This window comes from Bidens hawaiensis, unplaced genomic scaffold (assembly GCF_021521415.1).
Source record: "Bidens hawaiensis isolate Kalapana, Puna unplaced genomic scaffold, B.hawaiensis_p1.1 tig00050778_1, whole genome shotgun sequence".
Taxonomy (NCBI): domain Eukaryota; kingdom Viridiplantae; phylum Streptophyta; class Magnoliopsida; order Asterales; family Asteraceae; genus Bidens; species Bidens hawaiensis.
Window position 1 is genome coordinate 49,562 of NW_027499112.1, and position 25,305 is coordinate 74,866.

General features: G+C 35.3%; 4 protein-coding genes and 1 pseudogene across 5 annotated transcripts; 1 reads left to right on the forward strand and 4 right to left on the reverse strand.

Moving 5' to 3' along the window:
- Positions 1-782: 782 nt before the first annotated feature.
- On the reverse strand, positions 783-3,148 carry LOC143598747 (cytoplasmic 60S subunit biogenesis factor REI1 homolog 2-like; annotated as a pseudogene). The gene is made up of 5 exons (XR_013147166.1): positions 3,044-3,148; positions 1,653-2,175; positions 1,387-1,556; positions 1,064-1,279; positions 783-941 (listed from the first exon to the last, which is right to left on the reverse strand). The product of XR_013147166.1 is annotated as a cytoplasmic 60S subunit biogenesis factor REI1 homolog 2-like (transcript).
- Positions 3,149-5,530: 2,382 nt separating this feature from the next.
- LOC143598746 (SH3 domain-containing protein 1-like) lies at positions 5,531-8,510 on the reverse strand. The gene is made up of 10 exons (XM_077076887.1): positions 8,451-8,510; positions 7,231-7,335; positions 7,067-7,136; positions 6,842-6,990; positions 6,615-6,716; positions 6,338-6,532; positions 6,187-6,249; positions 5,969-6,091; positions 5,802-5,876; positions 5,531-5,650 (listed from the first exon to the last, which is right to left on the reverse strand). The coding sequence occupies exons 1-10, from the start codon at positions 8,508-8,510 to the stop codon at positions 5,552-5,554; spliced, it is 1,041 nt and encodes a 346-aa protein (XP_076933002.1). The 3' UTR covers positions 5,531-5,551.
- A 6,981-nt stretch (positions 8,511-15,491) lies between these two features.
- On the reverse strand, positions 15,492-20,498 carry LOC143598742 (uncharacterized protein At4g15970-like). The gene is made up of 4 exons (XM_077076884.1): positions 20,059-20,498; positions 17,293-17,648; positions 16,693-17,183; positions 15,492-15,552 (listed from the first exon to the last, which is right to left on the reverse strand). Exons 1-4 carry the CDS (start codon positions 20,309-20,311, stop codon positions 15,492-15,494), a joined length of 1,161 nt encoding a protein of 386 aa, XP_076932999.1. The 5' UTR covers positions 20,312-20,498.
- A 1,006-nt stretch (positions 20,499-21,504) lies between these two features.
- On the forward strand, positions 21,505-23,482 carry LOC143598738 (uncharacterized). The gene is made up of 8 exons (XM_077076881.1): positions 21,505-21,570; positions 21,632-21,759; positions 22,584-22,690; positions 22,806-22,871; positions 22,935-23,017; positions 23,116-23,162; positions 23,242-23,320; positions 23,405-23,482. The coding sequence occupies exons 1-8, from the start codon at positions 21,505-21,507 to the stop codon at positions 23,480-23,482; spliced, it is 654 nt and encodes a 217-aa protein (XP_076932996.1).
- Positions 23,483-23,730: 248 nt separating this feature from the next.
- Positions 23,731-25,044, reverse strand: LOC143598744 (glycosyltransferase BC10-like). The gene is made up of 2 exons (XM_077076885.1): positions 24,514-25,044; positions 23,731-24,394 (listed from the first exon to the last, which is right to left on the reverse strand). The coding sequence occupies exons 1-2, from the start codon at positions 25,027-25,029 to the stop codon at positions 23,756-23,758; spliced, it is 1,155 nt and encodes a 384-aa protein (XP_076933000.1). The 5' UTR covers positions 25,030-25,044; the 3' UTR covers positions 23,731-23,755.
- Between the last annotated feature and the right edge of the window lie 261 nt (positions 25,045-25,305).

Consider the following 25,305-nt stretch of genomic DNA (forward strand, 5'->3'; position numbering starts at 1 on the left):
GATGTAAATGGGGTTTGGGAATTAAGATTTGGTTTATTTGGGAAAAAGGACAAAATTTTTTCCTCACGTGAGGGGCATGCTGATGGGTTTAACGACCAGAGTTAGCGGGGCTAGTTTGATAGAATTTAATTGCAAGTGAAAACAAAACTATTTGACGAAAACCACACTTCTCTCTTTTGTTTGTTGTAGGAAGTTATGTACTAAAATTTGGAGATAAACCGGATTCATACTAAAGAGGCTTTAGCTTGCATAAATATTTCAGCTACTAATCGGTTGTGTGCTTTGTGCGACTCAGAGTGGGAAACAACTGACCATGTGTTTATAGGTTGCTATGTGTCTTCGGTTGTGAGGGAGAGTATTACACGTTGGTGTAAAGTTCATCCTGTCTTTGGTTTTTCGTGAGAGATCTTTTAGATCTTGCCAATTCGATAGGTTTGGTGGCTATAGAAAAAGAGGCTTTCTATTTCTGTGGGAAGAAGAAGTTGCTTGCTGGAGAAGTTGGAATGCGAGGAACGGGAGTTTTCGGGGGTAAAGAAGTGAAGATTGAAGAGATCATAGGCGATATAAAGTCGTTAAGATTTCTTTAGTTTAAACATAGATCAAAGAAAAAGTCAATAAAATGGCCATAGCATATCAAAATGTTCTACCTACACAAACGAATAACCGACCCATGACCACGCCTGCTGGTTACTATCGAGTGAAATATCACCTTAAAAACAAATGATGCATTTATAAGACCAATATGAAATACTAGACATCCCTAGCTTGTAAATATTAAAGACTTAATGTGTAACATTCTTTGGAAGATTACGAATGACATTACTCTTCACGCCTATCTTGGATCGCATCACCTCGATCCCTGACCTGTTCATCTGCTTCATCACCTTCATTCTCACCATGTTCTCCTTTGACTGCACTGTTTCAAGCCCATGCTCCTATACCTGCACTCACACATATACATTCACTATTACAACTTCAAACCAAAAACAGAACATAAATTAAAATATAATTCATCTTTGCTTAAAAACAATTAACACAAAAAATGCAGGATACTAAGGTTTACCTAGCAGCTAGCAAGGCAGTAACCGCAATCCTATTTGAAGACGGGCGTGGTCTTTGACGATAATAACGCAAATATTCCCGAGAACCATTTGCTTTTGTAGATATTCCATCATCAGTTAATCTAGTAATAACAAGTTCAGACCCACCAATTCCAAGCTCTATGCTGTCACCGCTGATATCAGCAGTAACGAGCTGCGTCCCATTTCCATCAACATAACTAATATTACAAGAAAAAATTAAGTCAATAATCACAAAATTACATTCATTGAATTGCAAGATAATAAAATGAGAAATTTAATAACATATAGTTTAATCCTTTAATACCTGCTGCTATAATCATAAAATTCATCTAGTTCACCTTCTTCTCCATCATCATCATCATCGCCATAGTGCACTCTGCAATGACCTTTTGCCGCCATGTGTTTCCTAACCGCTTCTAAACTGTGGAAAGGTTGGGAATTGTTGCAATACAAACACATGTAATCGCGTTTCACCTGTAAAAGATCATCACAGTAAAGCTTCAGATTCCAAATTACAAAATGCGATTAATATTTCAATGACATAAAGGTTGTAACTTGTAAGTGTCTTGCCTTAAGTCCAAGATAAGTTAAAAAGGCCACCTGCATCTTTCAAATACTCAACATCAGGTATAAAGAAACCATGACTTTTGCGCATATGAATCATGCAGCTTTCAATAGTTTTATGCTCTTTGTCGCACATAAAACAAGAGGTCGGATCCATCTCATCTTCATCTTCATCAGTATCCACATCAGAGGATGATCCATCCATCTCCATATGATTCAAAGATGACAAGTCAACATCTTGGTCAACCTCTTCCCATTCATCACTTCCATAGTCTTCATGTTGGTAAAGTTTATGTGGAAGTGGCTTTATTATTGCAGTGCTCTCATTTTGATCATTACTATCAGAGGCCAATGTAGTATGAGCCTTAGATTTCAGATGCTGAGCATAAGCATTTGAACTTCTGTATCCTTTGCCACACAGGCCACATGTATACAGCATATATGGCTCGCTTAGCTTACTTGTCTCTTTGGCTAGTGCGGATTGTCGGGCTAAGAAGAGTGCTTCTGTCACTCCTGGAACCCCTACAATCTGATATTTCAACAATCAACATCAATAATTATACGTAGGGGTGGCAAATGTGACTCATTAGGTTGAATGGGTTATAATAAAATATATACAATGGGGAATGGGTCAAACTAAAAAAAAAAACAATTGAAACGGGTCAAAACGGGTTGACATTTTTTTTTTTTAATATTTTAGTGAGGGTTTCTGAAATCTCAACCTATTTTGACCCATTTCAAAAACCACTCATTAAAAAATTCAAAAAAAATAATTAAAAAATCATAACTCGAAATATAAATAAAAAACTAAAAAAGTAAAAAAAAACTATCCGTTTTTCTCGTTCCATAAAAAAAACACTCAAGAAATGTAAACCCGTTTCAATCTTTTTCTTTTTTTAGTTTGACCCATTATATACATTTTATTACAACCCATGTGTCACATTTGTCACCCCTAATTATACATATCAAATGAGAATATCTAGGGCTGTAAACAAACCTAACGTTCGTTTATGTTTGTTCGTTTAACCAATAAACAAACATGAACAAGGAGTTTCGTTCGATTAACTAAATGAACAAACACAAACAAAGGTCATGTTTGTTCAATTGTGTTGTTGAACTTTCGATAAGGTGTTTAATTTACATCCGTTTTGTTTTGTTAATATTTATTTGTTTGTTTACGTTTGTCCATTAAAGGCATGACTTTTCTAATCTCATCATACAGATTTACGCAAAATTATCAATTATAAAACAAAAACATATGCGAATTGATATATATGAATATGAATTTTAAAAGAAAAATGCCAACACAAACTTGGTAGCCGGACCAAACTGTTGACACCAACCATTCATGGTAAACCAAAACAAATAAAGCATTGTTTGTGTTCATTAACCGCTACCTTGCGTTTGAGGTTGTAGCGGTGCCATTCAGACTTGTAATGGATCTTTCGAGTGTTTTCATCGGTGAATTATTTGTTGCAGGCATTGCATCTTAACCGTAACATATTTGAAAGAGAGATAGAATAGAATTGAAGAGGGAAATGATATGAATTGCAAGGTTTATTATAAGCGGAGAACGTCGGCGAAATGATGTGACCTCATCGCGTGCGTATGCGGCGGTTGGTTACTTGGTTGACACGTTTGCTAGGATTACTTCGCGGTTGCCATTCAAGTATGTCACGCTCTTTTAAAACGATCTTTTGAAAAATCACGTGGGATGGTAGACCCGTTACAAAAACTAAGATTTCTTTGTACTAGTAATTTCAGGGTTTGAATAAGAGCCACATATTATTTTTATCAAGCTTTGACTATCAACCACACACGTGATTTATTATTGTTATTACTATAATACAAAGAAGAACTTTGGTGTCGCAAGTGGCCTGGCGGCACCGTATTAGTCGATAAATTTTGATTTTAGTTCAGTTACCACAATAAATGTAATGGAAACCGACAAACGCTAATTTTTTTTGGTATTGTTTTAGTTCCTGTACCATAACAATCTTGAAAAATGCCGACGGAGTTCACCAGACTCGCGGCCTTATTTAAAGCCCATGACCGACAACGCTTGGGTTATACTAATGCGCAAGTTTACTGACCGACCTCCCCCCCCCCCCCAAATTGGTCGTTGGTCCACCTCATTTATTTATTTCGTTTTTTAGTTTTGGTGTCGTTAACGTATGTAATCACAACCGACTGAATTCGTGTCAAGTTACTGCTTCAATGCTTGGGACCACAAGGATTGGGTTTTATCACCGCCCGGGTTTGCTAACCAAATAATATCGTCTTAAATATTTTGTTCTCTTATATGTTAATGTTTGACGAAGTAATAGTTCGGGTTTTAACGCTCAAATTTTACCAATGGTGTCTATATCATAACGAGCGCAATTGATACCGACCGAATTCGTATCGATTCATCATCGTAACGCTTGGATTTTACCGACGTCCATGTTTCAACGTTGGGTGCCAGCTGCCCCGGCACAACGCGCCGGGTAGGAAAACCAGTTTTCAATAAAAAGTAACTATATCTATATGCCGTACACTTTCCATTTTTTCTTTCTATACATTTAACATCACGGTGAATGAATATTTTTCATTTACTCGCATCTTTATTAAAAACAATGCTAATTTTATTAAAGGGGCATTTGCGTATATCCTTTCCCTAATTTTCCTTATTACATATTTCCTTAATGCTAAACATTTAATTACATATTTCTTTTTTCTAAACCATATATATTGCATATCTCCTCCATTTAATTAAAATTAGCTTACTAAATGATCATTTTAGCCTTAATGAACTAATTTACATATATCCTATTTTAATAGTAACAATTACATATATCCCAAATTAAACTCAAACCGAGTCGGTTTTAAGACGGACATATGCAGATTATAACAAGATCAACTAGGACTTGTAGTCTCCATAAAAAATCGTCAGGAAAAGTAGACATACTAGACAAAAAATCGACAGAAAAAATCCGACTTTTGGACGTTACTGCTATCCAACGCCGGAAGAATGGAAGCCGCCGATGTTTGTAAGTTACTGAGCGATGGAACGCGAATGAATGGAAGCCAATGCCGTTGTTTCTGTCAGATGTTTGGTTTTTTCATTAGGGTATTGTGAATTGAAAAGGGTAAAAGGGTAATTGTATATAAGAAGGGCAAATGTGTAAATAAATGTTTAGCTTTGGGAATATATGTAATAATTGAAGTTAGGAAGACGATATATGTAAAAATTCTTTTATTAAAATATTAAAAGTTTTTAAAATTAGGTGACGCGAATAAAATATATGCGATTGCTCGTTATTATTTTCTGATTACCCTTTTTAGTTTAACATAAAAACAAACGATTATTGAAATGAATTGTCATGGTACGTTTGCTAACCAACATAACTAAAGTGGTTGCAAATAACTGAATCAAAATAGCATCAGATATTGAAACGAACTCTTCTTGTTTTTGAGATTCTCTTCGTCAGATTTCTCTTGTAACATCGCTTTATTTATTTACTAAAATAAGTTATTATAGATTATTAAACTTATTTTAAAGTAAATAAATAACCGTTTATAATGAAAGTTACAGGGCAAAAAGAAAATAGAACTTACATACTTAATAATCAAAGATCCTAAACTAGCCAAAACCATAGAGGCATCATACTCTGCATGATTCTACTTCAAACACTGGCCAAGAAAAATCCTAATAATTCCGGTCAGAAGGTCTGACCATTTTCCGGTGACTTCAAATCTAAGGCGAATTAAAAAACTGAATACAACTATTGTACATGTGTATGATATATATTATATATATCATACAAAGATTGTTTATCGCTCCAATATACAGGTATACAAATAATCACATTTATACAACTCATACATCAGTCGGATATATAGTCGCTCGCATATACAGACACTAATTACTTAGTTTTCTGAATTTCTTGCCTTTCTATATAAGCAGATGGAAACCACCCAATCTTTCCATTGCATTCACCTTCAGACCATCCATTAGAAGACACCTATCACACACAAATCCAAATATAATATTATTATTGTTATTCAAGGAATTAGTTATTTATCATAGACGGAAGATAAGATGTCTGTGGGTCAACCCGACCGGCCCTTTCTGATCCTGATCCATATTAAAAATGACCCGTTTTGACCTATTACCTGACGAACTATAATATAATCATCAACATTTAAGCTCAGCTCACCATCTGCTTGAGCATCAAATGGATGAATCACCTAATAACACAAAAGAATTAGAATGAATTAAAACAAATCAACCGAATTTACTATAAACAGTTAGAACTAGTTAAATACTACTCAGCCTTTACCTTTCCAATAAAATAGTCATAATCTTTATTTTCATTGTGTACACTGACTTCGCCAGATGGAACAACAATATCTTTCTTTGTAGCAGTTTGAGATGATTCTTGCATTTGCATTGCCAAAATCATCTAACACCAATAAAAAAATGTTAGCAAAATCTGTTGTAATTTATAAAGCATCCAGTTCGAGCTAACAATGTATAGATTTGGTACATAATGCTGACCTCAGCATGTAACTCCTCTAGAATAGACAAAACATCACGGTGATAAGACCGTTCGGCATCCACCTACAAATATGAACAAACTTTTATACTTTAACCATCTACATACTACTATTTATCGTAAACAAATACAGAACCATCGACAGTCTATTACTATCGTAAGAAGTTTCTGGAAAGTTATTTGTTGCTGCTGTTCCTCTACTGATAACATAGCAGATATTGCTTCTTTCTGAAGTGTGGCCATTGAAGATCTGAGCTCACTTAACCGCGTTTCCATGTTTTTAAGTTTTAACGCGCTCTCAGGAGTCGGATCTTTGACCTTCGTTTGGCGCCTTAATACTTCCATTTGCTAAACAAAAAGTTTATCTCAATTAAACAACACTGACACGCATGCGTACAAATGCACACACACATCAGGAACTAAAGCATACCTGAGTCTCAACTTCTTGGCGGAGTCTACCACAGCTGCGTGCAAGGTGGCGAGCATCTTCCAATGAAGCTGATCTTATTGATGCTTTTAGTGGCTCGGATACCTAAAACAAGGTTAGTAAGCATTTGAATAAAGATCAGAAGCTAAACAAATCAGCTCATTATAACAAGACATGTATAAAGAGCATATAAAGTTATAAAACACTGTCAAACACAAAAACAAAGCTACCTGGTGGTTAAGTGTCTCAAGCATAGTTTCCCTTTTATCTTCAATAGAATTACGTGAAGTGCCGAGTTCTAAAGCAGCTTTTACAATTGGAAAACCAGTGCTTGCATTTTCAGTCCCGTATTTGCAACAATCATCAGCAAACCTTTTATCTAAAACATGCCAAAGTAAACCATCTATATTTCATTTCTAAAAAATTAAAGAGCCAATGAATCCTGAAAAGCATACCTATTTGTTTTTGCTTTTTGCCTATTGAAATAAACCCTTCAACCGCACGAACAATGTCCTTTTGGAAATGCTGAAATGTAAAGAAATACATTGGTTCTTCATTGTTACACCATAAGGAAAGAATAAAACAAGCTAAAACCTTCAAATAGGAACATTAAGCATACCTTAGTTGCCCTTGTAGAATTATAAAGATCTTGAAGTTTCTGATGAGATTGAAGTTCATGTTCATCAAATATTTCAGCATCTTTACCAAGTCGACTTAATACAGCCTGCATACAAGAATAGTTCCACTTATCACAATTTTACATACAGTATGAATTGTTAAGATCGAGTTGCAAACGCACACAAACAAACTACAGAAAAATAAGAACACGAGGATTTATGTGGTTAACCAGAATATATTGTTGTTGCTCACTGCTCTGGTGATGACAAATTACAAGTACAAGATATGTTTAAATAGAGACTAAACTAGGGTTACACGCACGAAAATATAAACGTGCATTAATAAAGAGATATAAGGTCGGCCCAAAACTTCCCATGTCTTCAATCTTCATTATTCCAAATACCCAATAAAACATGCCTTCAAGTAACCGAGACCCAAGCCAGGGGTGCAAATGAGCCGAGCCAAGCCAAGCCGAGCTCGACCTGTTTTGACTTACGAGATCTCAAGCTCGAGCTCGAGCTCGGCTCGTGAGTTGTTTTTTCAACCTCGGATCGACTAGTTTATTATCTATTTATTAATTTATATACGTTTTTAACTATTTTTATATTTTTTGAAAAAAAAAAACCTTTAACAAGCCTTAGCTCAGCTTGAGCTCGTCTAGCACCTTAAACGAGCTAAAGCTCGGCTCAAGCTTGGTTTTGCAATGTAAAATTAATATTAGTCTAAAAGAGAAAAAACTTAAAAATACACGAAGTTTGAGTTCGGGTTCAATAACTAAACGAGCTTTATTTGAGGCTCGAGCTCGGCTTGTTTCGAGCATTTAATCGATCCGAGCTTGGCTCATTTCGAGCTTTTCAATCATCCGAGCTCGAGTAGCCGGCGAGCAACTCGGCACTTTTGCAGTACCCAAGCCTCCAAAAACACAACATGTATGTGTCTATATTGAGAACAGTTATGATGCCAGTAACAAGAACAAGTAGACAATATTTAATTTCACATGGAGTTGACCTAAATTCCAATTGATAGTTCAGTTGTTGACCAAAAGTCAACCAGTCTGTTTCTTCAAATTTTACAAATTAAACAAAAAGTAACTACTTATCAATCACCAATACATAGTGAAACCATCTAGTCTAGGGCAAGCAAGGGTAAATAAATATAAATAAATCGGAAGTGATTAATAATATAAAAAGTTAGGGTTTATTAATATAATATAGACTATACCTGCTGCTGTTTGGCTACTTGTTCTCTGAGTTTGCTGGCTTGCCTTCGTATGGCTTCCATCGAAGGTTTTGATTTGGGAGAATCAATGGAACGGTTAACGCGTAGACAAGTAATTGGAGTGGCGGAAAAAGGTACGAACAGTGACGCGTAAAGTTTATAACTGTTTACGCGCGCCTCTTTATTATTATTATTATTATTATTATTATTACCTCGGCTATAGCTATAGTTTTCGATTTTCCCTTTTTGTTTATTGACATAGGTTGCTGTTTATAGCAAATAATAATCTACAGACGGTTTGTGAGCTACTTAAGACGGGGTTGTTAAAAACTTGAATCGAGTAGAGCTTGGATGAGCTCAAGCCTGGTTGTTTGTTTCTTTGTCAAGCTTGACTTGTTGAGTTCGAGTCGTCTTAAAGGCCTATTATATATTACTTTTTTAATATGTAATTAGTAATCAATATAATTTATGTAATTGTTTACTTGTTATAAAAATATTATATTAAAAGATATAATATATATATTGTTATATGAAAAAAAATTATAATTAAAATATATACAAATAGATAAGTGTAAAATATAAGTAAAATAGTTGATCAATAAAATAAAGGTATATTGGTTTTTAATGGTACCAACTATTGTCTTTTGGTCAGTACTGATTCCAACTAATGAATTGGCTAGTGATGGTCTCAACTTTTAAAGTATTTGTTCCTAATGATCCGCGACTAACAGAATCCTAACGCCATTAGTTTCAGGTCGCCGGGAAAACGTTTTTGACTGGAAAATTCAAATTTATTGCCGGAAAACACCACATGAACACCGCTACCACCGCCAATTGACTCACCGCTAACCAACTACCACCACTTGAGCACCATCAACCGATTTCGACAATGGTTCTAAGGTTTCCAACGACCTCAATAATTGGGGCTTTTATTAGAAAAGGGTTCATAAAGGTCCGATATGAAGCTACCAAGATGTTTGGGACGCAAATGTTGAGTTTTCGGGGAAAAATTGAGTTTTCCGGCCAAAACCGTTTTTCCGGCGACCTGAAACTAACGACGTTAAGATTCTGTTGGTCGCGGACCATTAGGAACAAATAATTTAAAAGTTGGGATCATTAGTAGCCAATTCATTAGTTGGGACCAGCAGGTAATAGTTGGGATCATTAAAACCAATATACCTAAAATAAAAAACGAGCCTAGGCCAAGCTTAAGCTTGATAAATTACTCATAAGTTGAGCTTGAATTTAGACGAGTTTGGGCTTGGTTTAGCTCGTTTACACCTAAGCAAAGGTTCTAGATTTACTTTATTTTTATAAACCTACACGATGAATGATGAAAAGGTTACATTTAATCAAGTTGCTTGAATAATCGAAATTTGCATAAAAGATAAGAAAGCATAAAATATTATACGAATTATTGGAGTGGAGTATACACTTAGATCAAGATTTTTATGGTTTAGAGCACCATGAAACTTCCATGGTTCTTTGTGTGTGTGTTGGTTGGGGGGATCTCTGTTGGCGGTCGGGGTTGCTTTCCAATTGGATCCAAGGGGCAACATCCCTGACATGGGCCTTTCAGAATTACATGGATATATGAAACTTGTATGGAAACAAATAGTGACACGTTATAACTAATCATTAGTTGTAATTGAATATCAATTTCATATAATCGTGGTAAAATGAGGAGCAGCGACAAAATAGGCCTTAGTATGGGTGCTTATTTAATCGAATAACAAATTTTCAAGTTAATCGAATCGAATAATCCGAATAATTTATTTTTTTGCTAGTATTCATATTCGTATTCGTATTCGAATAAAAGTTGAACTATTCGATTCGAATTCGTATTCATATTGTATACCATATTCGAAATTCGATTCAATTCGTATTTGAAACTCGAATTCGAATCGAATACAGACCGATTTCAAATAAATTCGATTTGATTCAAGTTCACCCATGTTAAAATTTTCAAAAACCAAAATTATAGTTGTAAAGAACACAAATATTAGTTTAAAGTTGCTACAATGCCATGCGAATAGTAAGTTCAAAATTAAAATACAAATAGTATGGGATAAAAACAATAATATATGCTATAGCGCCTATAGGGTTTAAATATTTTGTAATGGATATTTATTATTTATGGACTTGACCAAACCAAAAATTATATATATATGTATGTATGTATATGTATATATATGTGTGTGTATGTTATTTTGAATTCGAATTTCGAATCGAATCGAATAATAAATCATAAATTCGTATTCGATTACTATACTCGAATACAAATCGAGTCGAACCGAATTTCGAATGTTTCGAATTCGAATCAAATTATGAACAACACCCCTAGGCCTTAGTCGCAAGTTGCAACTGGGTGATTAGTGGCAACTTAGCTACTACTATTGAGTTGTTTCTAAAGTGATGAAGTTTTCATTTTTGGTTCCCACTTTCATAACTGTCAACCATTGAAAAGTTGCAACTTTTTATTGCGCCTCTTCCCACATATATAAAGGAATCGTATAGTTTGTTTAAGACATGATTTCTAAACTTCGTTTTTCCATAGAAAAGAACTTATCGTGATTTGTAGAAAACCATTATTTGATCATGTCCGATTATTGATTTGGTGCACACATGAAACACTTTAATATGAAAGTGATATCTCACGGTTCAAAACATTGTTCAAGATGAATTTGAAACAAGAAACCTGTATGTTTTTGGGTAATGGGATTTTAATAATCCCAATTTTAACCAATAAGTTGGGATTAATTTTGACTTAGAAAATATTTGTAGACAATCTTGACTTTGAAATCTCATATAATTGAAAGCTAATCCCTTTTTCTTTTTTTGATAATGCGGACTGCTTTTGATGCATGTGACAAAAAAAATCAATACTTTTGCCACATAAGCGGTGCATATAATCAAAAACTAACAGGGTTAACTTTCAGCTAGTATGAGATTACTGGAGAAAAACATGTTCAAAGTTAGGATTGTGTCTAAACATTTTCTAAGCTGAGATTAATCCCGACCATCATGTCAAGTTTGAATTATTAAAATCTAATTTCCCAATTTTTTTAATGTGTGATTTAACTTTTATATCATATATATAATGTCATGGTAATTTACATGATAATAATAAGTTCGTGTATTCAGTTAACCTGTGGTGGTCAACACCGAGGCAAATTCCTTCCGGAATATCTCTTCAGGAACGTCACTTCATCCATTATGTAATCGCATTTTCTTTTTCTTGTTTATTTATGTACACATAACATAACATTCTACAATATTTTCATAATATATGATTGTTTATTGGATTACATCGAAACAGAAGGCAAGCGGGCAACACGCTGCGCCGCTACCCCTTTTGAATTGCAAAACCCAATCTTTTAAAAACTATATTTGCTGATCTTGGAGTCATAACATTACTATGCATGACCCGCTGAACACGGTTAAGTAGCTCCACAGCTTCAGGCGCGAGGAAACCAAAAGTGTCAAAAGCAAAAGGAATAAATACATGTTGGTTGTTAAGACACGTCTTTTCATGTTTTGCCACCTTACCTGAAGCAGCTTTTAATGCGGCTTGACCAACCGCGAAACCACTACTCCCTAAGCCCACCAAAGGAGAAATCCCTGTTAAATCCACACACACGTGTTTCCCTCCTATCCATCCAAACACCAAAATGTCAGCCGGTCGAAGAGATGATCTTCCCTCCGACGGGTCAGTCAGGAAATTCACAGGTGCTTCTTTCTTAACAGAAATTCCAGCTCGCCTGAATATATCAAAGAGCACATCCCTAACCAGATCGTGTCGGTACTTGAACCCGGGAGCTCTTTACAGTGCACCGCGTGCTCCCCATATGAGTCTAAACACGCTTTACGACAAACAGGACATATCTCATCAACCGAAAATAGAGGAATCATAAGACGATACTTAAGGGTACTTCGATACTCCACTGGAGACATATGCTGGCCTAACCCATCTATAGGGACAGCAAGAAGAAAATCTTGAGCATGTGGTGCTTGTAGACACTCAAAAATGGCTTTTTGTCTGGTTGTCATGTTAAAGTGTGACTCCATGTCGTGAACAATTTTACTAAAAAGAGTGTTCGCCAATGCATGCTGGGCTTTAGAGGGGGCGGTCTCTTTGTTAGAGAAACTGCTAAAATTGAAGCTTGGAATCATATCACGAAGACAAGCCAGAGCACAAGAATAATCAGAATCCATCCCACATATACCACTGTCTCGCAAAATGTGATCTTGAAGCACCCGATTGGGCTCTCGAGGCCACAAACGCATAAGAGGAAGCCTCTACTGCCGAATACAACCCCAAACCCCCATTCTTAATGGTTAAGGAAGCAAGTCGCCATTGGAGGTCTCCAAAGAAAGGACCTCCACAAACTACAATGTCCTCGATCGCCTCAGCAATCCCTTGTCAAAAAACACCGCTGCCTCCATCATGTGTACAGGTTGGCATGTTCTCAAACCGAAGAAAAGTTTAGCAATACTCATACATGATCGAAGCAAAAGTAACTCACTCTGCGGGTCACCAAGTTTTGGGAGAAGACGCATCAAATCAACAGCATTAGTAGCTCTCTTCTTTGCCAAACCCTTAATAAACCCGGTGTCTTTACTAACAGCTCCCCCAAGAAGCTTCACCCCTAATAATGGTCTCCCGATGTCAGCAGGGAATAAACCGTCACGAGACTTCGTACCATCACAAGAAGGCCAAAATAGCTCAGTTTTCTTAATATTCAGTTCAAGACCCAAAGTTGGACCCGTCACTTTAATGATATCCAGCACTTTAGCCACCTTCATTGAATCTCCAATGACTGTCCCATCATCAAGATACCAGGCATGAAGAAGAAGCTTACAATTGTCTCGAATCTGATGCACAAGGGGGTGTAAAACCAAGGAAAAAAGGAGTGGTCCCAATGGGTCTCCTTGTTGAACCCCTGTGGTGGACCAAATATTATCATCCCCAAGATATAGTCTTGATGGCTGCCCATATAAAAATTCCACCCACAAGGAAATAGAAGGGCATCTGATCCTTACCTCATGAAGTAAAGCTGATCTATCCACCATATTAAATGCATTAGAAAAATCAACTGTAAGCATTGCAAGAGACCCATCAATGTGGCGCTCACTCAATACCCTGTTGGCGCTATGTAATATGGCCTCCGTACCACCCGACACACCAACCCCAAACTGGAAATCATTAAGGTATTTGGTCATTTCTTTGCCAACCACTTTCATAGCTACCTTAGAAACCAAACGCCTCCATATAGTACCCACTGCAATAGGTCGGATCCCGTTGTCGGGTTTTAAAAGCGGTGTAAGAGGAGCAGACGCGACAAACTCTGCCAAAGTAGACGGACATCTTCCTCCTAACCATAAATTAACCACTGCAGTGATAGCACATATGAGGTCAGTGGCAATAGCCGACCCTTCTCCACAAAGAGCATCCAAAATATGTTGCACTCTCAAACCGTCCCTCCCACACGAAGTTCCTTTGGGAAACAATTTAATGCAACCAAGGACACTATCAACCTCTGCCACAAGAGGAGGCTCGGAATAAGTCATGTTCGGCATAGCCGGCGGCTTCTTGTACGGGTGTTTAGCTTCTAAAGCCTTTATGGTATCAGAATTGTAAGGTGCAACACTAGATGAGCATAACACCTTTACTGCAGCAGTAAAGTGACCATCCGCAACTTTTCGAAGACACTGTTTAACGTTATTGTTGACAAGATCCCCCTCCTTTTGAATATCCATGTCACCTTGGCCTAAGGACCTCAAACCAGAACCATTTAACAGATTTTTAATTAACATGGTAATACCGTCAACTTTCCCCCATGTGGCTAAAGAACTCATTATTGAATGATGTTGCATGGCTTTCCTATTCCCGGACCTGCTTTCGTGCCTATTTTTGGGTCTGAACACCTGTAAAGTGCAACGAGGAAGAAGTAACAACCTAACCCACGCATCAACAGAATCTGGTTGAGCAACCACTTTATAGAGTGTTGTTTTCAAAGCTTGCGAAAAGGCCATCCGACAACTATGAGGGATACTCTTGACGGTAACGATAGGTGCCTTAAGTACACGATCAAGGAGGGAGACATCCAACACGAAGGACTCATGAACAGTTGTCTTGGGGCCCTTGATAAAAGGTTTCGAAATCCCAATAATGTGAGTATCCGAGTTAATTGCATGATCATTAAACTTCACAATGCCATCAGGGTGATGACAAGCACGTTTCAAGCTCTGAAGGTTCATGCAATCCCCACACAACCATTGATCCAACACCTTCAATGTTTCATCCACTTTCAAAAACAAGCCATGGTCTGTAGAGATCACCTCCCGCAACACACTTTTACGTTCTTCTTTAGTAAGGTGCACACTCTTGAGATGAGAGATCAAACGAGAAATCCCCTTATTTCCCGCTCCACCATTCGAACAACAATGAAACGCACGGAACGGACACGGCCATGAGCCGTTAAAAGTAGAGGAATGAGTTGTCATAAAATATGACAAAACGATACTAAAACTTAAAAAGACATTTCATCGAACACTTGGCGCGCAGTTATAAAGAAAACCCCGTTTCTTATTGAAAATTTTAAAATGAAAAAGAAATAAAAAATGCTCAAAATCGCTCGATGTTCGATCGAAAAATACTCGATTTGATTTTGGCTCGTTTCGTTTTTTTGCTCGGTTCGAATTTCAACCGTTCAGTTCGATTGTAAACAACCCAAGCAACGAGCAAGCCTTCGCTCGGTTCGACCCGGCTCGTGAACAGCTCTAGTTACGGGTTGGCAGGCCAAAGGTTACTCCAAAAACCAATCAAGATAAACACGAAAATAAGACAACATATATTAAAAATGTAACAATTAACTTAGCAAAGTAAAAATAAAGTAAGAGCCTAAGAGGCCACAATGGCTTTGTACAATTATTTGAGTGTGTTTTCGATTATCTCTACATTTATGATACAATTAATGCTGGTTTAATTTGCAAGATCAACATACTTTTCAGTTTTCACCATTCCATTCACAAGATCATTGATCAACTCTTACTTCCGTTATCGTCTTTCTTATTGGGAGCACGAGGCCTTTGGAAAGAGCCCCTAAAAATACCCACAGATTATTAGATCTTTACGTGTAACAAAAGGAGCCAAAGTAATCAGTTTTGACATAATAATAAGGAATATTAAATATCAATTCAAACAATTGATTAACATGTCAGTTTTATTTTAAGTCAAATAACTTGGTTACTCGCATAATTTTTCTTTATTTTTGCAACCCAACTAAAGGTACACATACCATCCCCCCCTAACATAAACGAAGAAAAAGAAAATTACTGTTTGTGTCTCTGTGGTTTTAAGGCGGAGACACAATAAGTCCTCAAAAATTTTTTTGAACTGATTGAGTCCCTATAGTTTCAAAAATGAACCATTTGAGTCCCTGCCGTTACTTAACTTTCAGGGTAAACTTTCATTTTACTGAAATCACAGCGACTCAAATTGTTCGTTTCTGAAACCACATGGACTCAAATGGTTCATTTTTGAAACCACAGGGACTCAACCAGTTCAAAAAAAAATTCGGGGACTCATTGTGCCTCCGCCCTAAAACCACTGGGATGCAAACAGTAATTTTCTCAAGAAAATATATAAAATCAAGGATACACATACATCAATTTGGGTTCATTTTGAGTTCAAACCGAACTAAAATCGAACTGTCGGTACCGGGTTTTATGTAGGAGTTTGATTTCTCATGGGTCAATTTTGGTTTTATATTTAATCTTAACATGTTTTGAGTATGACCACAGAAATAGCTCAAAATAATAAAATTTTAGCCCTAAACTTTTAGACTAATTTTTCGTTAAACACCTATTAATTAATTTTGACATAAAACTTTTGGCCCAGAAAAATGAATTTGTGTTATAAATCCAATAAAAAACATTCAAGCAAGTTTGGTGCAGTCCCATTCGTTTGAGAACAGGATATAACCGAACCTGAGAAAGGCAAAACAAGTCGTTAGTTATATAGGTTTTGTCGGTTAATTCGGTTTTGACTCGATTAATCAACTTTTTTCTCACCCCTATCAGAAAGTTTGTTATTTTGATTGTTATTTAGATACAAACAATCAAATGTAACACAACCTTTTATGCTCTTGAGTCTTCACCAATTAAGTAATGATAAAATGAGAATAAAAATAAACTAAAAGCTGCATATATGTAGCATGTACACACTAATAATGCACTATACCTGCATGACTGAGGAATCGTCCACGAATTAACTGATGATCTAACCATGGTAGTTTGATTACCGAGCAACTGCGTGTATTTTCGCCAATCTTGGAGCATGATTCTTATATCATGAACCTTATTTTCCAACCCAACACAACAATTTGCATGCATGGTGCACACCTTGTTGAAATCTCTACTTGGCTCACAAAATCCACCAAAGAAAGCCGTATCAAGAAATCGGATTTGTAGCCCGTTGTCATGAATGAAAGGATCAAACTTGATCCTGTTGAACACATCTTGGTCATGTAAACCTGGATAAGTTAACCGCGAATCGAACCAAAATTTGTAAAATTTGATCGTCTTATTATTTGACTTTACATACGTGTAACCACCATTTGGCAAATTATTTAGGTCAATCGGGTTCCCTCTAAAGTAATCGCAAGCAATTTGGAAATCACCATCCTTATGAAAATGCGGAAATGGATCCCTAAACCACATTATGTCTGCGTCCTTTAATATCAAAATAAAAGTGTTGCGCTTATTTCAGAACCAATATTATGTTGAGAACCATGTAAATAGAATAGTACATATAAATATTGGATGAAAGAGAAAGTAGTACCGTAAAGATGAAGTTATACCCTAAATCAAGAACAGTACGTAGGAAATCAATTCTTTGCCACATCATTTTCAAATAATCAGGTGCCATAAAATAGGCCTCTTCAGAAAAGTCGACTCCGTGGGTACTAAGATTGTAACAATGAGGATGTAATGCCAAGCAACGAATGTATGCCTTATGGTCCAAAGCTACAACAACTAAGTGCTTCAGAAATCTTCGGGTGTCATTCCCGATTTTAAAGCTTTCAAGAAGAAGATCAAACATGGAGTTTGGTTCCGCCCAAGCATCATTTATAGTAGTTATTATAATCGTCTTGTTATCTGTTGCGGCATCTTTTAATATGCTCTTTAGTTCATTAACTTTCTTCTCCGCACAAAAAGAATCCAAAACAAAGTTAATATGTGTATATGTACTTCACTCATGGTATTCCCGGCTCTAGCCCCAGCCAAATAAACCATTAACTTTGGGCCTCCAGGTTTTTAGGGTCACATTTTTTTATAATTACTCCTTAGATTATGCCCAAATTTATAGGGCTATTCATGTTCCATCAATTATTGTATATGTGTAGTTTCCATAATAGAATTCTCCATTCCAATGTTACCATTTTTCTAGTTGACCATTCAAACTTGATTGTGTTTTGGAGTTAATTCGGTCTTCTGTTTTTCGTAATCCAAGTAATTCAATGGTTAATGAACATGAAATGCACATAGTTTGGGTGCTTGTTTGCTTGCTTTATTTTCTTTCCTTTTCTTTTTTTTTTGCTTGTTTGTGTGGTATTTGTGTAGAATATGATTTTGTTTGTTGATTAAAGTGTAGTTGATTTGAAAAGTTGATATAGATTTTTTTTATGGTTTTTGATGATCTTTTGTGTGTTATTTCTTCTATTTCAAAAGCTTAATGATTTTCTTGTTGGATTTTTGATGGGTTTTTCTTTACAAATATTATAGTATTATTTAAAGAAAACATATGACAAATGTCCCAAAAGACCATTGATTACTCCAATGGCTAATCTCGTGGGTTCTTGTTTGTAAGGACTACTGATGCTAATCACTAAGGTTTAATTTCATTAGAGAGTTTGCGAGGTGACATATGAATTCTTTTATATAAATTAGAAGTTAGAACAATTTGCATTTTCTTAATTGCTTACACCTTAATAGAAGAAGGCCTCGATTTTAAATCTCGCCTTAGGCCTCCGGAAACATTGAGCCGACCCCCGTATTAATATCAATGTTTTTATAACCAGATCAAAGTACTAAATAATATTTAGAGAAAGAAAAATAGCATACAGATACATAAGTTGAAATTCGGTCTGATGTATAAATCGTTAAAAAATGATGCTTAGGCACAAACATAAACTATAGGACACATTGCCCCGTTCTAGAACATGGATAAATATTATAAACAGTAAAGTCTTATAACTAGATGTAATAAACATGCTAATGAGCCAGTGATAGGGTAGTAAAGGAGAGATTTGGTGTTCTATATGATACAAGTTTGATTTTTGCTCCCATCACTTAGTTTCCACGACACTGGGAACTACTGGGAGGTTAGGCGAGCAAGTGACGTTAACTAGTTGGATCCTTGAACTGAATAGTTTTTATCTCACCACATAGTCGTGCCTTAGAATGAGTGTTCAGGGGCGTTGACCTTAAATGAGGGTTTCCCTGGATTGAAACCCGATGTGGGGGAATTAGTCAATAGTTCATGTATAAAATTCATTGGCCGTTATAAATATGTAATAAACATATATTAAATTGAATATGCCCCCCCCCCCCCCCCCCTTAACGTATTGTCCTCTTGTTGACACGTCGTTTTTGTTAATTAATATGATTATAGTAAGATTAGAGTGATATTTTAATGAGACTGTGACATTTTAAGAAAAGGTAAACTCGTGTTTGACACTACTTGTACATTTGAGTCGTATATTCATTTATATTTTTCTCTTTCAAGATATATATTGTCTTCTAGAATTGTATCATTTTTGACAAAAAAATAAAAATCTATATAATGACTTTAGTTTTGCCACTAGGAACATGAAGAAATTAGCCACATGACTTTTATCACATTTCAAAGTGTAAACACCTCGACTGAATTGATATAATATTTGGTGTTAGAATTTTATCTTCTTATTTTACTAGTAAGTTTATATTAAGTTACTAGTTTACATTATAAACAGCAACATTAAACGATAAACACCACATCAAATGATAAAACAGTTTCATATCTTCTTAGTAAACTAGTTATACATATAGACAAATTAAAATATTGTGACGTTATCTGGCAGGAAACCAGTCCGATCAGTAAACCGGTGAGACAACAGAGTTTTCGAACCGGATCAATTATGGAAATTTTGTTTATTAATCTATTAAAATGCCATATGTTTGTTAGAGTTTCATCCATTACTTTTAGATTTAACATTTTGAATTTGTAAACTAAGGTCATGGGTATATAGTATACTCTAAACACAACATAAATTAAAATGATATGACACCTTGAATATGGATTAAACAATTTCTCATTTGTGTTATACTCGTTAAAGGGGGTTATGGATTATGTTTTTCACGGGTTAAAAGACAAAGAATAATATTTTAAATTAACAATTAACAGGGGTGAGATGGAGTTAAAAGAATTAAACCATTTTCTTTGGGTGAGATGAAGTGAAATAGAGAAAAATAAGTGATATAATAGTTTTGGATAATCTGGATTAAAATGACTTGATGAAACTAAAAAATAAAAAAACCTAATGGCTTTATAACTTGGTATAGAAACGCAAAATACTTACTGAATTAGGCTGGTGTTTTGTGGCGGAAAACGGGTTATAGTAGACCGGAAATCGTACCAAGGGAGAGGAGTGATACAAAAGCAAGCATGAAAGTGCCACCATAGCAAAGATGATCTTAACCACTTTAGGAGTTTGAAGTAGGAATTTGAAGTGGTTGGAAAGGAGATAGTGGTGGTTGTTGAACTCCGGTGGCGGCGATAGTGGTGGAGATTTCTGATGTTGTTGACCGATGGCAGCCATAAGGTGGCAAGTGGTTTGGAGTGGGATGTCTTGGACTCCTGGTTTTTTTTATGTATATGGCAGCTAGCACCCTTGGATGGATACTTGGATTAAGTCTACAAACTTTTGTTAGAATTTAGAAAATAATTAGTCAACTAAATAACGCAAGCTTGATGATAGGGATGTGTTGATTTTTATAATTCAAGTTATGGCACTATAAATACAATCTACACACTAAAATGTTGTATATCAATAACAAGTTTGAAATTGTATTTATTATGAAAAATAGAGAAAATAAAAAATACAAAAAAATTATAAAGAGTAAAGTGTCATTTTCGTCCTTGTGGTTTGGTAAATAATGCGAATTTAGTCCAAAAAGTTGATCTTTGTATATGGACCATCCACGTTTTCCAATTCTTGTCAATTACATCCAAATCACTAACCCCGTTAAATTCAATTGTTAAGTCAGTGGTATACATGTCTTTTCACTATTTCTTTATTATATGATTACAATGACAAAATCGTCCCTGAAGTTGGGTCACATTTGCGAATTTCATCCAAAAATATTTTTTTATCGCAATTAGATACTCGATGTTTTCCAACCGTTGCCAATTTCGTCTAATTTGTTAATTAGATTTAAATTCAACGTTAACTTAGGGTTGTTACTGTCCTTTTACATGTTTATTATTATAGCATAAATAGTTGTCAACCGAAAAAGAGCAGTTCAAAATAAATGGAGACGAGAGCGATTTAGGGTTCACTGATTTCGTTAGGGATCAAAGACTCAAAATTAGTATAAACCGTTAACATCCCGTCAGTTCTATTAAAAATTAATTTAATATATAAAATATATAATATATATATGGGGAGATTTTAAATGAGAACCCCTTTAAGTTTTAAGAACTCGAAAGAACTCAGTGTAACGATTTTTTTTTTTGAATTTTTTTTACACATGCGTAATATATGTAAGTTACATACACGTAAAAAAATTACGGAATTTTTTACACATCGAGCCGACATTTTACACATGTGTAACGGACTTAAAAGTTAGTGTAACCACGTACGTCTTTATTCTCTTTCCTTTGACTTTTTTGCCGGATTTAATTTTAAAAACATATTTCAATTCACCTAATTAAATGTGTGGTCTGGAATGAATGAATACAGTTATTTATTTAGAGAGAGAGAGAGATAATAAGAGTCCTCCGAGAGAGACGATGGCGGGAGCCATCTACTTGAATGTGCGGTTGCCATTACACCATAGTCATACTCAACCACATCAGGTATATTGCTTTCTATCTTCATCTTCATATATAATAATTTATTATTATTAATTTCCACTGAAAAAATTTGCAGAGGTTTTGTAATCGTATTCGATGTTCAAACACAAAAGATACGCCCCAAGTCTTGAAATTTGTTGTCAGTGGAGCTACAGAGATCCTAAGGCTCTTCTCTTCCTTCAACAACAACCAGTAAGCACTCCTATTTTGGTTTCTAAGAGGTTGTAGGTAGTTCGAATATCTTTAATTTATTTTATATATAATTATATATGAACAAATATATAAATATATAGACAACACATATAAAATATAAGTATATAAAATTTTAAACCCTTTTAAATTGTTCCTAGTTAGTCAATTTTATAGTTTCATTAGTTCGACTCAAGTTTTCAGAATAACGAAGTTTGTTTACACTTCAAGCTTATTTCTCCTAAAAATATACGACCTATTACACGTTTATCTAAAAACTACTAACTCGTTTATAAAATATATTATGTACAGTCTTCAAACTTGTTCTTATTGAAAATTTTAAAGTGAAAAAGAAATAAATAATGCTCGAAATCGCTCGATATTCGATCGAAAAATGCTTGATTCATTTTTGCTCGTTTCGTTATTCACTCGGTTCGAATTTCAGCCGTTCGGTGCGGTTGTAAATGAGCCAAGCAACGAGCAAGCCTTCCTTGGTTTGGTTCGACTCGTGAATAGCCCTAGTTGTAGGGGTTGATTTTTTGAAGGCTTAATCTTGATAAAGTTTAAAGGATTAGTGTTTGAGGTTGAGTTGGCGATTTAAGTTTATTTAATTGTTTAAAGTCTATTTTTTATTAGGATAAGTTTAAATGTGTTGTTGGTTTAGGTTTCTAGTCTTGTATAAATAGATTGATAGGGTATTGTAATGTCTTGGTTCAAGTTTATGTTTGAGTTAATAATATTGAAAGAGTCGTGTGGAGTTACCACAAAAATACCGTGTTCCTTGGGTCGCTCGATCCAATTTTCCAACAGTTTTCTCATTGTTGCAGGTTATATGAAGTGCTACCTGATGAGAAATATGAAACATCTTTTACTTGTATAGATGATATTATGATTGTATTGAAGGAAGATTATGACAATGCTTATTTTGTTACCGGTAGGTAACCTTGTTGCATTTGTTTATAGTTCATATGTTATGATTGAATTGCGGCTTATTATGAGTTTTTGTAATTACATAATGTTGAACTTTGGCGTTTCTTTGTTGATCGTAGGAAATTTTACATCTGGAATTTATGCAGAAGATTGTGTATTTGAAGATCCGACCATTAGATTCAGTGGTAAAAGAACTTAAATCTGTTTTTCTTAAATTATTTCACAATCTTGATATTGTGGACTTGTAGGTAGAGAATTGTACTCTCGCAACTTGAAATTGCTTGTACCGTTCTTTGACGATCCATCTATCTCATTGAAAAACATTACAAAGGTCTTGTTTTTTGTTTAAATTGTATTTCATTTATTAAAGATTATGTTTTTTTTTGGTGTTTGATGAAATCTTGTTTTCATTGATGTGGTGGAACGCAGGTTCCGAATGGTGAAACAGAGTCTGTGAAGGCTTCATGGAGATTAAGGTTTGTATTCCATTTTAAGATTAACATTATTCAACACAATTTGAAGTTCATTTAGGATAACTGGAAGTCGAATGTGCAGGACGTATCTTAAACTACCTTGGAGGCCTCTTATTTGTATCGATGGGAATACGGTCTATGATTTGGACAAGCGGTTTAGAGTAAGTCAAACTGAATAAATAATATTATTATTATTTGCATTGAATGCTTCATAAGTTGATATAAGTAACCTTTTCACATGACAGATTGTTAAACATGTAGAAAGTTGGCGTGTTTCTCCTCTTGAAGCAATCGGTCAGATATTCACCGCGAGCTATACTTAATTTGGTAAATGATACGTGTTATATACGCCTTGTTTTACATCACTATGTATATATGTTTCAAACATCAAAAGATATTTTTGAAAGTTTAATATACAGTCTGCCATTATATCAGTCAAAAAACAAGCATCAAGCCCACAATCAAAACTTTGTTCAGTTTTGCAAGAATCTTATCAAAAAAGCTTCAAGCTTTTGCTAACAAAATTGAAAATTTTAGGTTTTCTAACAAAATTCTAAGCTAATAGACCACTTCAAGCATACTGATTTAAGATCGAATCAATACCCTATAAATTCCGGTGCAAGATCGAGCAACTGTTGTAAAGTACTAGGAGCAAACTTCCTAGCAAACAGATAACATATCAAAGATGGTTCATCATTATAAACACATTCACGTCCTTCACGAAGTTTAGTCATGAACACATCTGTAATATCATTTGCCCCAAACGTTGCAGGGTGGGCCCCACCTCGTGACCAGTCAACCCAAGTCAAACTCCTGTTTGCTATCAGATTTGGTGCCCTGATCGTTAACAGAGTCTGGAAATAGTGTTCATCGACATAACAAGGGGGCCTGCAGAACTCCAAAAACTTTGTGTAATATGTCATGTCAGATATTACAATCAATGCGAGTTTTCGGTTGACTTGAAACCATTGGGAACCTTTTCTCCATTGTGAGACATTGACTTCGGGTAACATGTTTGGGTCATACCGACCACGTCCATGTGGTCCCGGGTCATCAAATGAACCCATGAAACTGTATTTGGATCGAGTTATGTAATCATAAATTATAGTGAAATTGTAAAGGGGAATGCATGATTCGGATACAAGAACAAAATATTCATTTGAGATATCGAGAAGCGCGTTCGCTAATAATCTTCTTTCCGCATCACATATGCTCATTTGACCCCATTCAGCTATCTGCAAAATCATACAAAATTTTAATAAACTTGACTTATAAACATATTGTGTTTTGTTATTAGTGAAATGCCTAAAATGCCCTTTAGTGTACACTAATTCTTCGTATGAGTGTATTATACCTTACTTGGGATCTGTCTGTTGTAAAAAACAGACGTGGATGGAAAATGGGGTTCATACGAAGGAAGCGAATGAACGTATATTGAAAAAAGATGTTTATGCCCCTTGAAAAACCTTTCCCATAAAGGAGACAACTGTAACGGGCCAATAGTCAAGAACATAAACGCAATCTTTGGGACTCTTTCAAACGGATATCTTTTCACTTGTGGCATAAACGAAGCTCTCCAAAACAACTCTTTGTCACTCATTGTATGGACAAGATTCAAACGAGGCATGATCCATCGGTCAAGACTGCCGGTTGGTTGTTCTTGGGCACATGGTTGTAAAATGGGGATCGATGAAGCTACCGTTGTAATGACACTGGTTTTACGGATCATGTAGATACTAAACAAAGAAATGGTAATGCATAAAAGAAGAAATAAAGCAAGCAGTTGAAGAAGCCTTTGTGGTAAAGCCTTAGATTGGTTTGGTCTAGTGGTAACTGTAATGGTAGTTGGAGGATCTTTGGCTTCCTTCATTGGTATTTATTTGGTAACAATAATTATCAAGAATTCATCTTCATGACATTAAAAAGATGAGATTTTGATTTGTGGGTATGGTGTTTTATGAATCTTAAGTGATTTTTGAACCTTCTTGTATCCCGAAATATCATAATAATTGATACAAAAATCAAGATTTTGATCAATTTAATAAAAAGATCATAAACCCATTTGCAAAATGACAATAATATTGGATTCTACAAAAAAAAAAAAAAAGTAAAGATTTTTATCATGATATAATGATTATGAAAAAGA

Coding starts and splice junctions, on each gene's coding strand:
- LOC143598744 (XM_077076885.1), bottom strand. CDS start 25,029: ATGAAGGAAGCCAAAGATCCTCCAACTACCATTACAGTTACCACTAGA. Junction 24,395..24,513: donor ACAGACAGATCCCAAGTAAG/GTATAATACACT, acceptor ATGATTTTGCAG/ATAGCTGAATGGGGTCAAAT.
- LOC143598742 (XM_077076884.1), bottom strand. CDS start 20,311: ATGGCTGCCATCGGTCAACAACATCAGAAATCTCCACCACTATCGCCG. Junction 17,184..17,292: donor GGTATAACTTCATCTTTACG/GTACTACTTTCT, acceptor TTGATATTAAAG/GACGCAGACATAATGTGGTT. Junction 15,553..16,692: donor ACGATTCCTCAGTCATGCAG/GTATAGTGCATT, acceptor GGGTATTTTTAG/GGGCTCTTTCCAAAGGCCTC.
- LOC143598746 (XM_077076887.1), bottom strand. CDS start 8,510: ATGGAAGCCATACGAAGGCAAGCCAGCAAACTCAGAGAACAAGTAGCC. Junction 7,336..8,450: donor AAGTAGCCAAACAGCAGCAG/GTATAGTCTATA, acceptor TCTTGTATGCAG/GCTGTATTAAGTCGACTTGG. Junction 6,092..6,186: donor TAGAGGAGTTACATGCTGAG/GTCAGCATTATG, acceptor TATTGGTGTTAG/ATGATTTTGGCAATGCAAAT.
- LOC143598738 (XM_077076881.1), top strand. CDS start 21,505: ATGGCGGGAGCCATCTACTTGAATGTGCGGTTGCCATTACACCATAGT. Junction 22,691..22,805: donor CAATGCTTATTTTGTTACCG/GTAGGTAACCTT, acceptor TGTTGATCGTAG/GAAATTTTACATCTGGAATT. Junction 23,321..23,404: donor ATTTGGACAAGCGGTTTAGA/GTAAGTCAAACT, acceptor TTCACATGACAG/ATTGTTAAACATGTAGAAAG.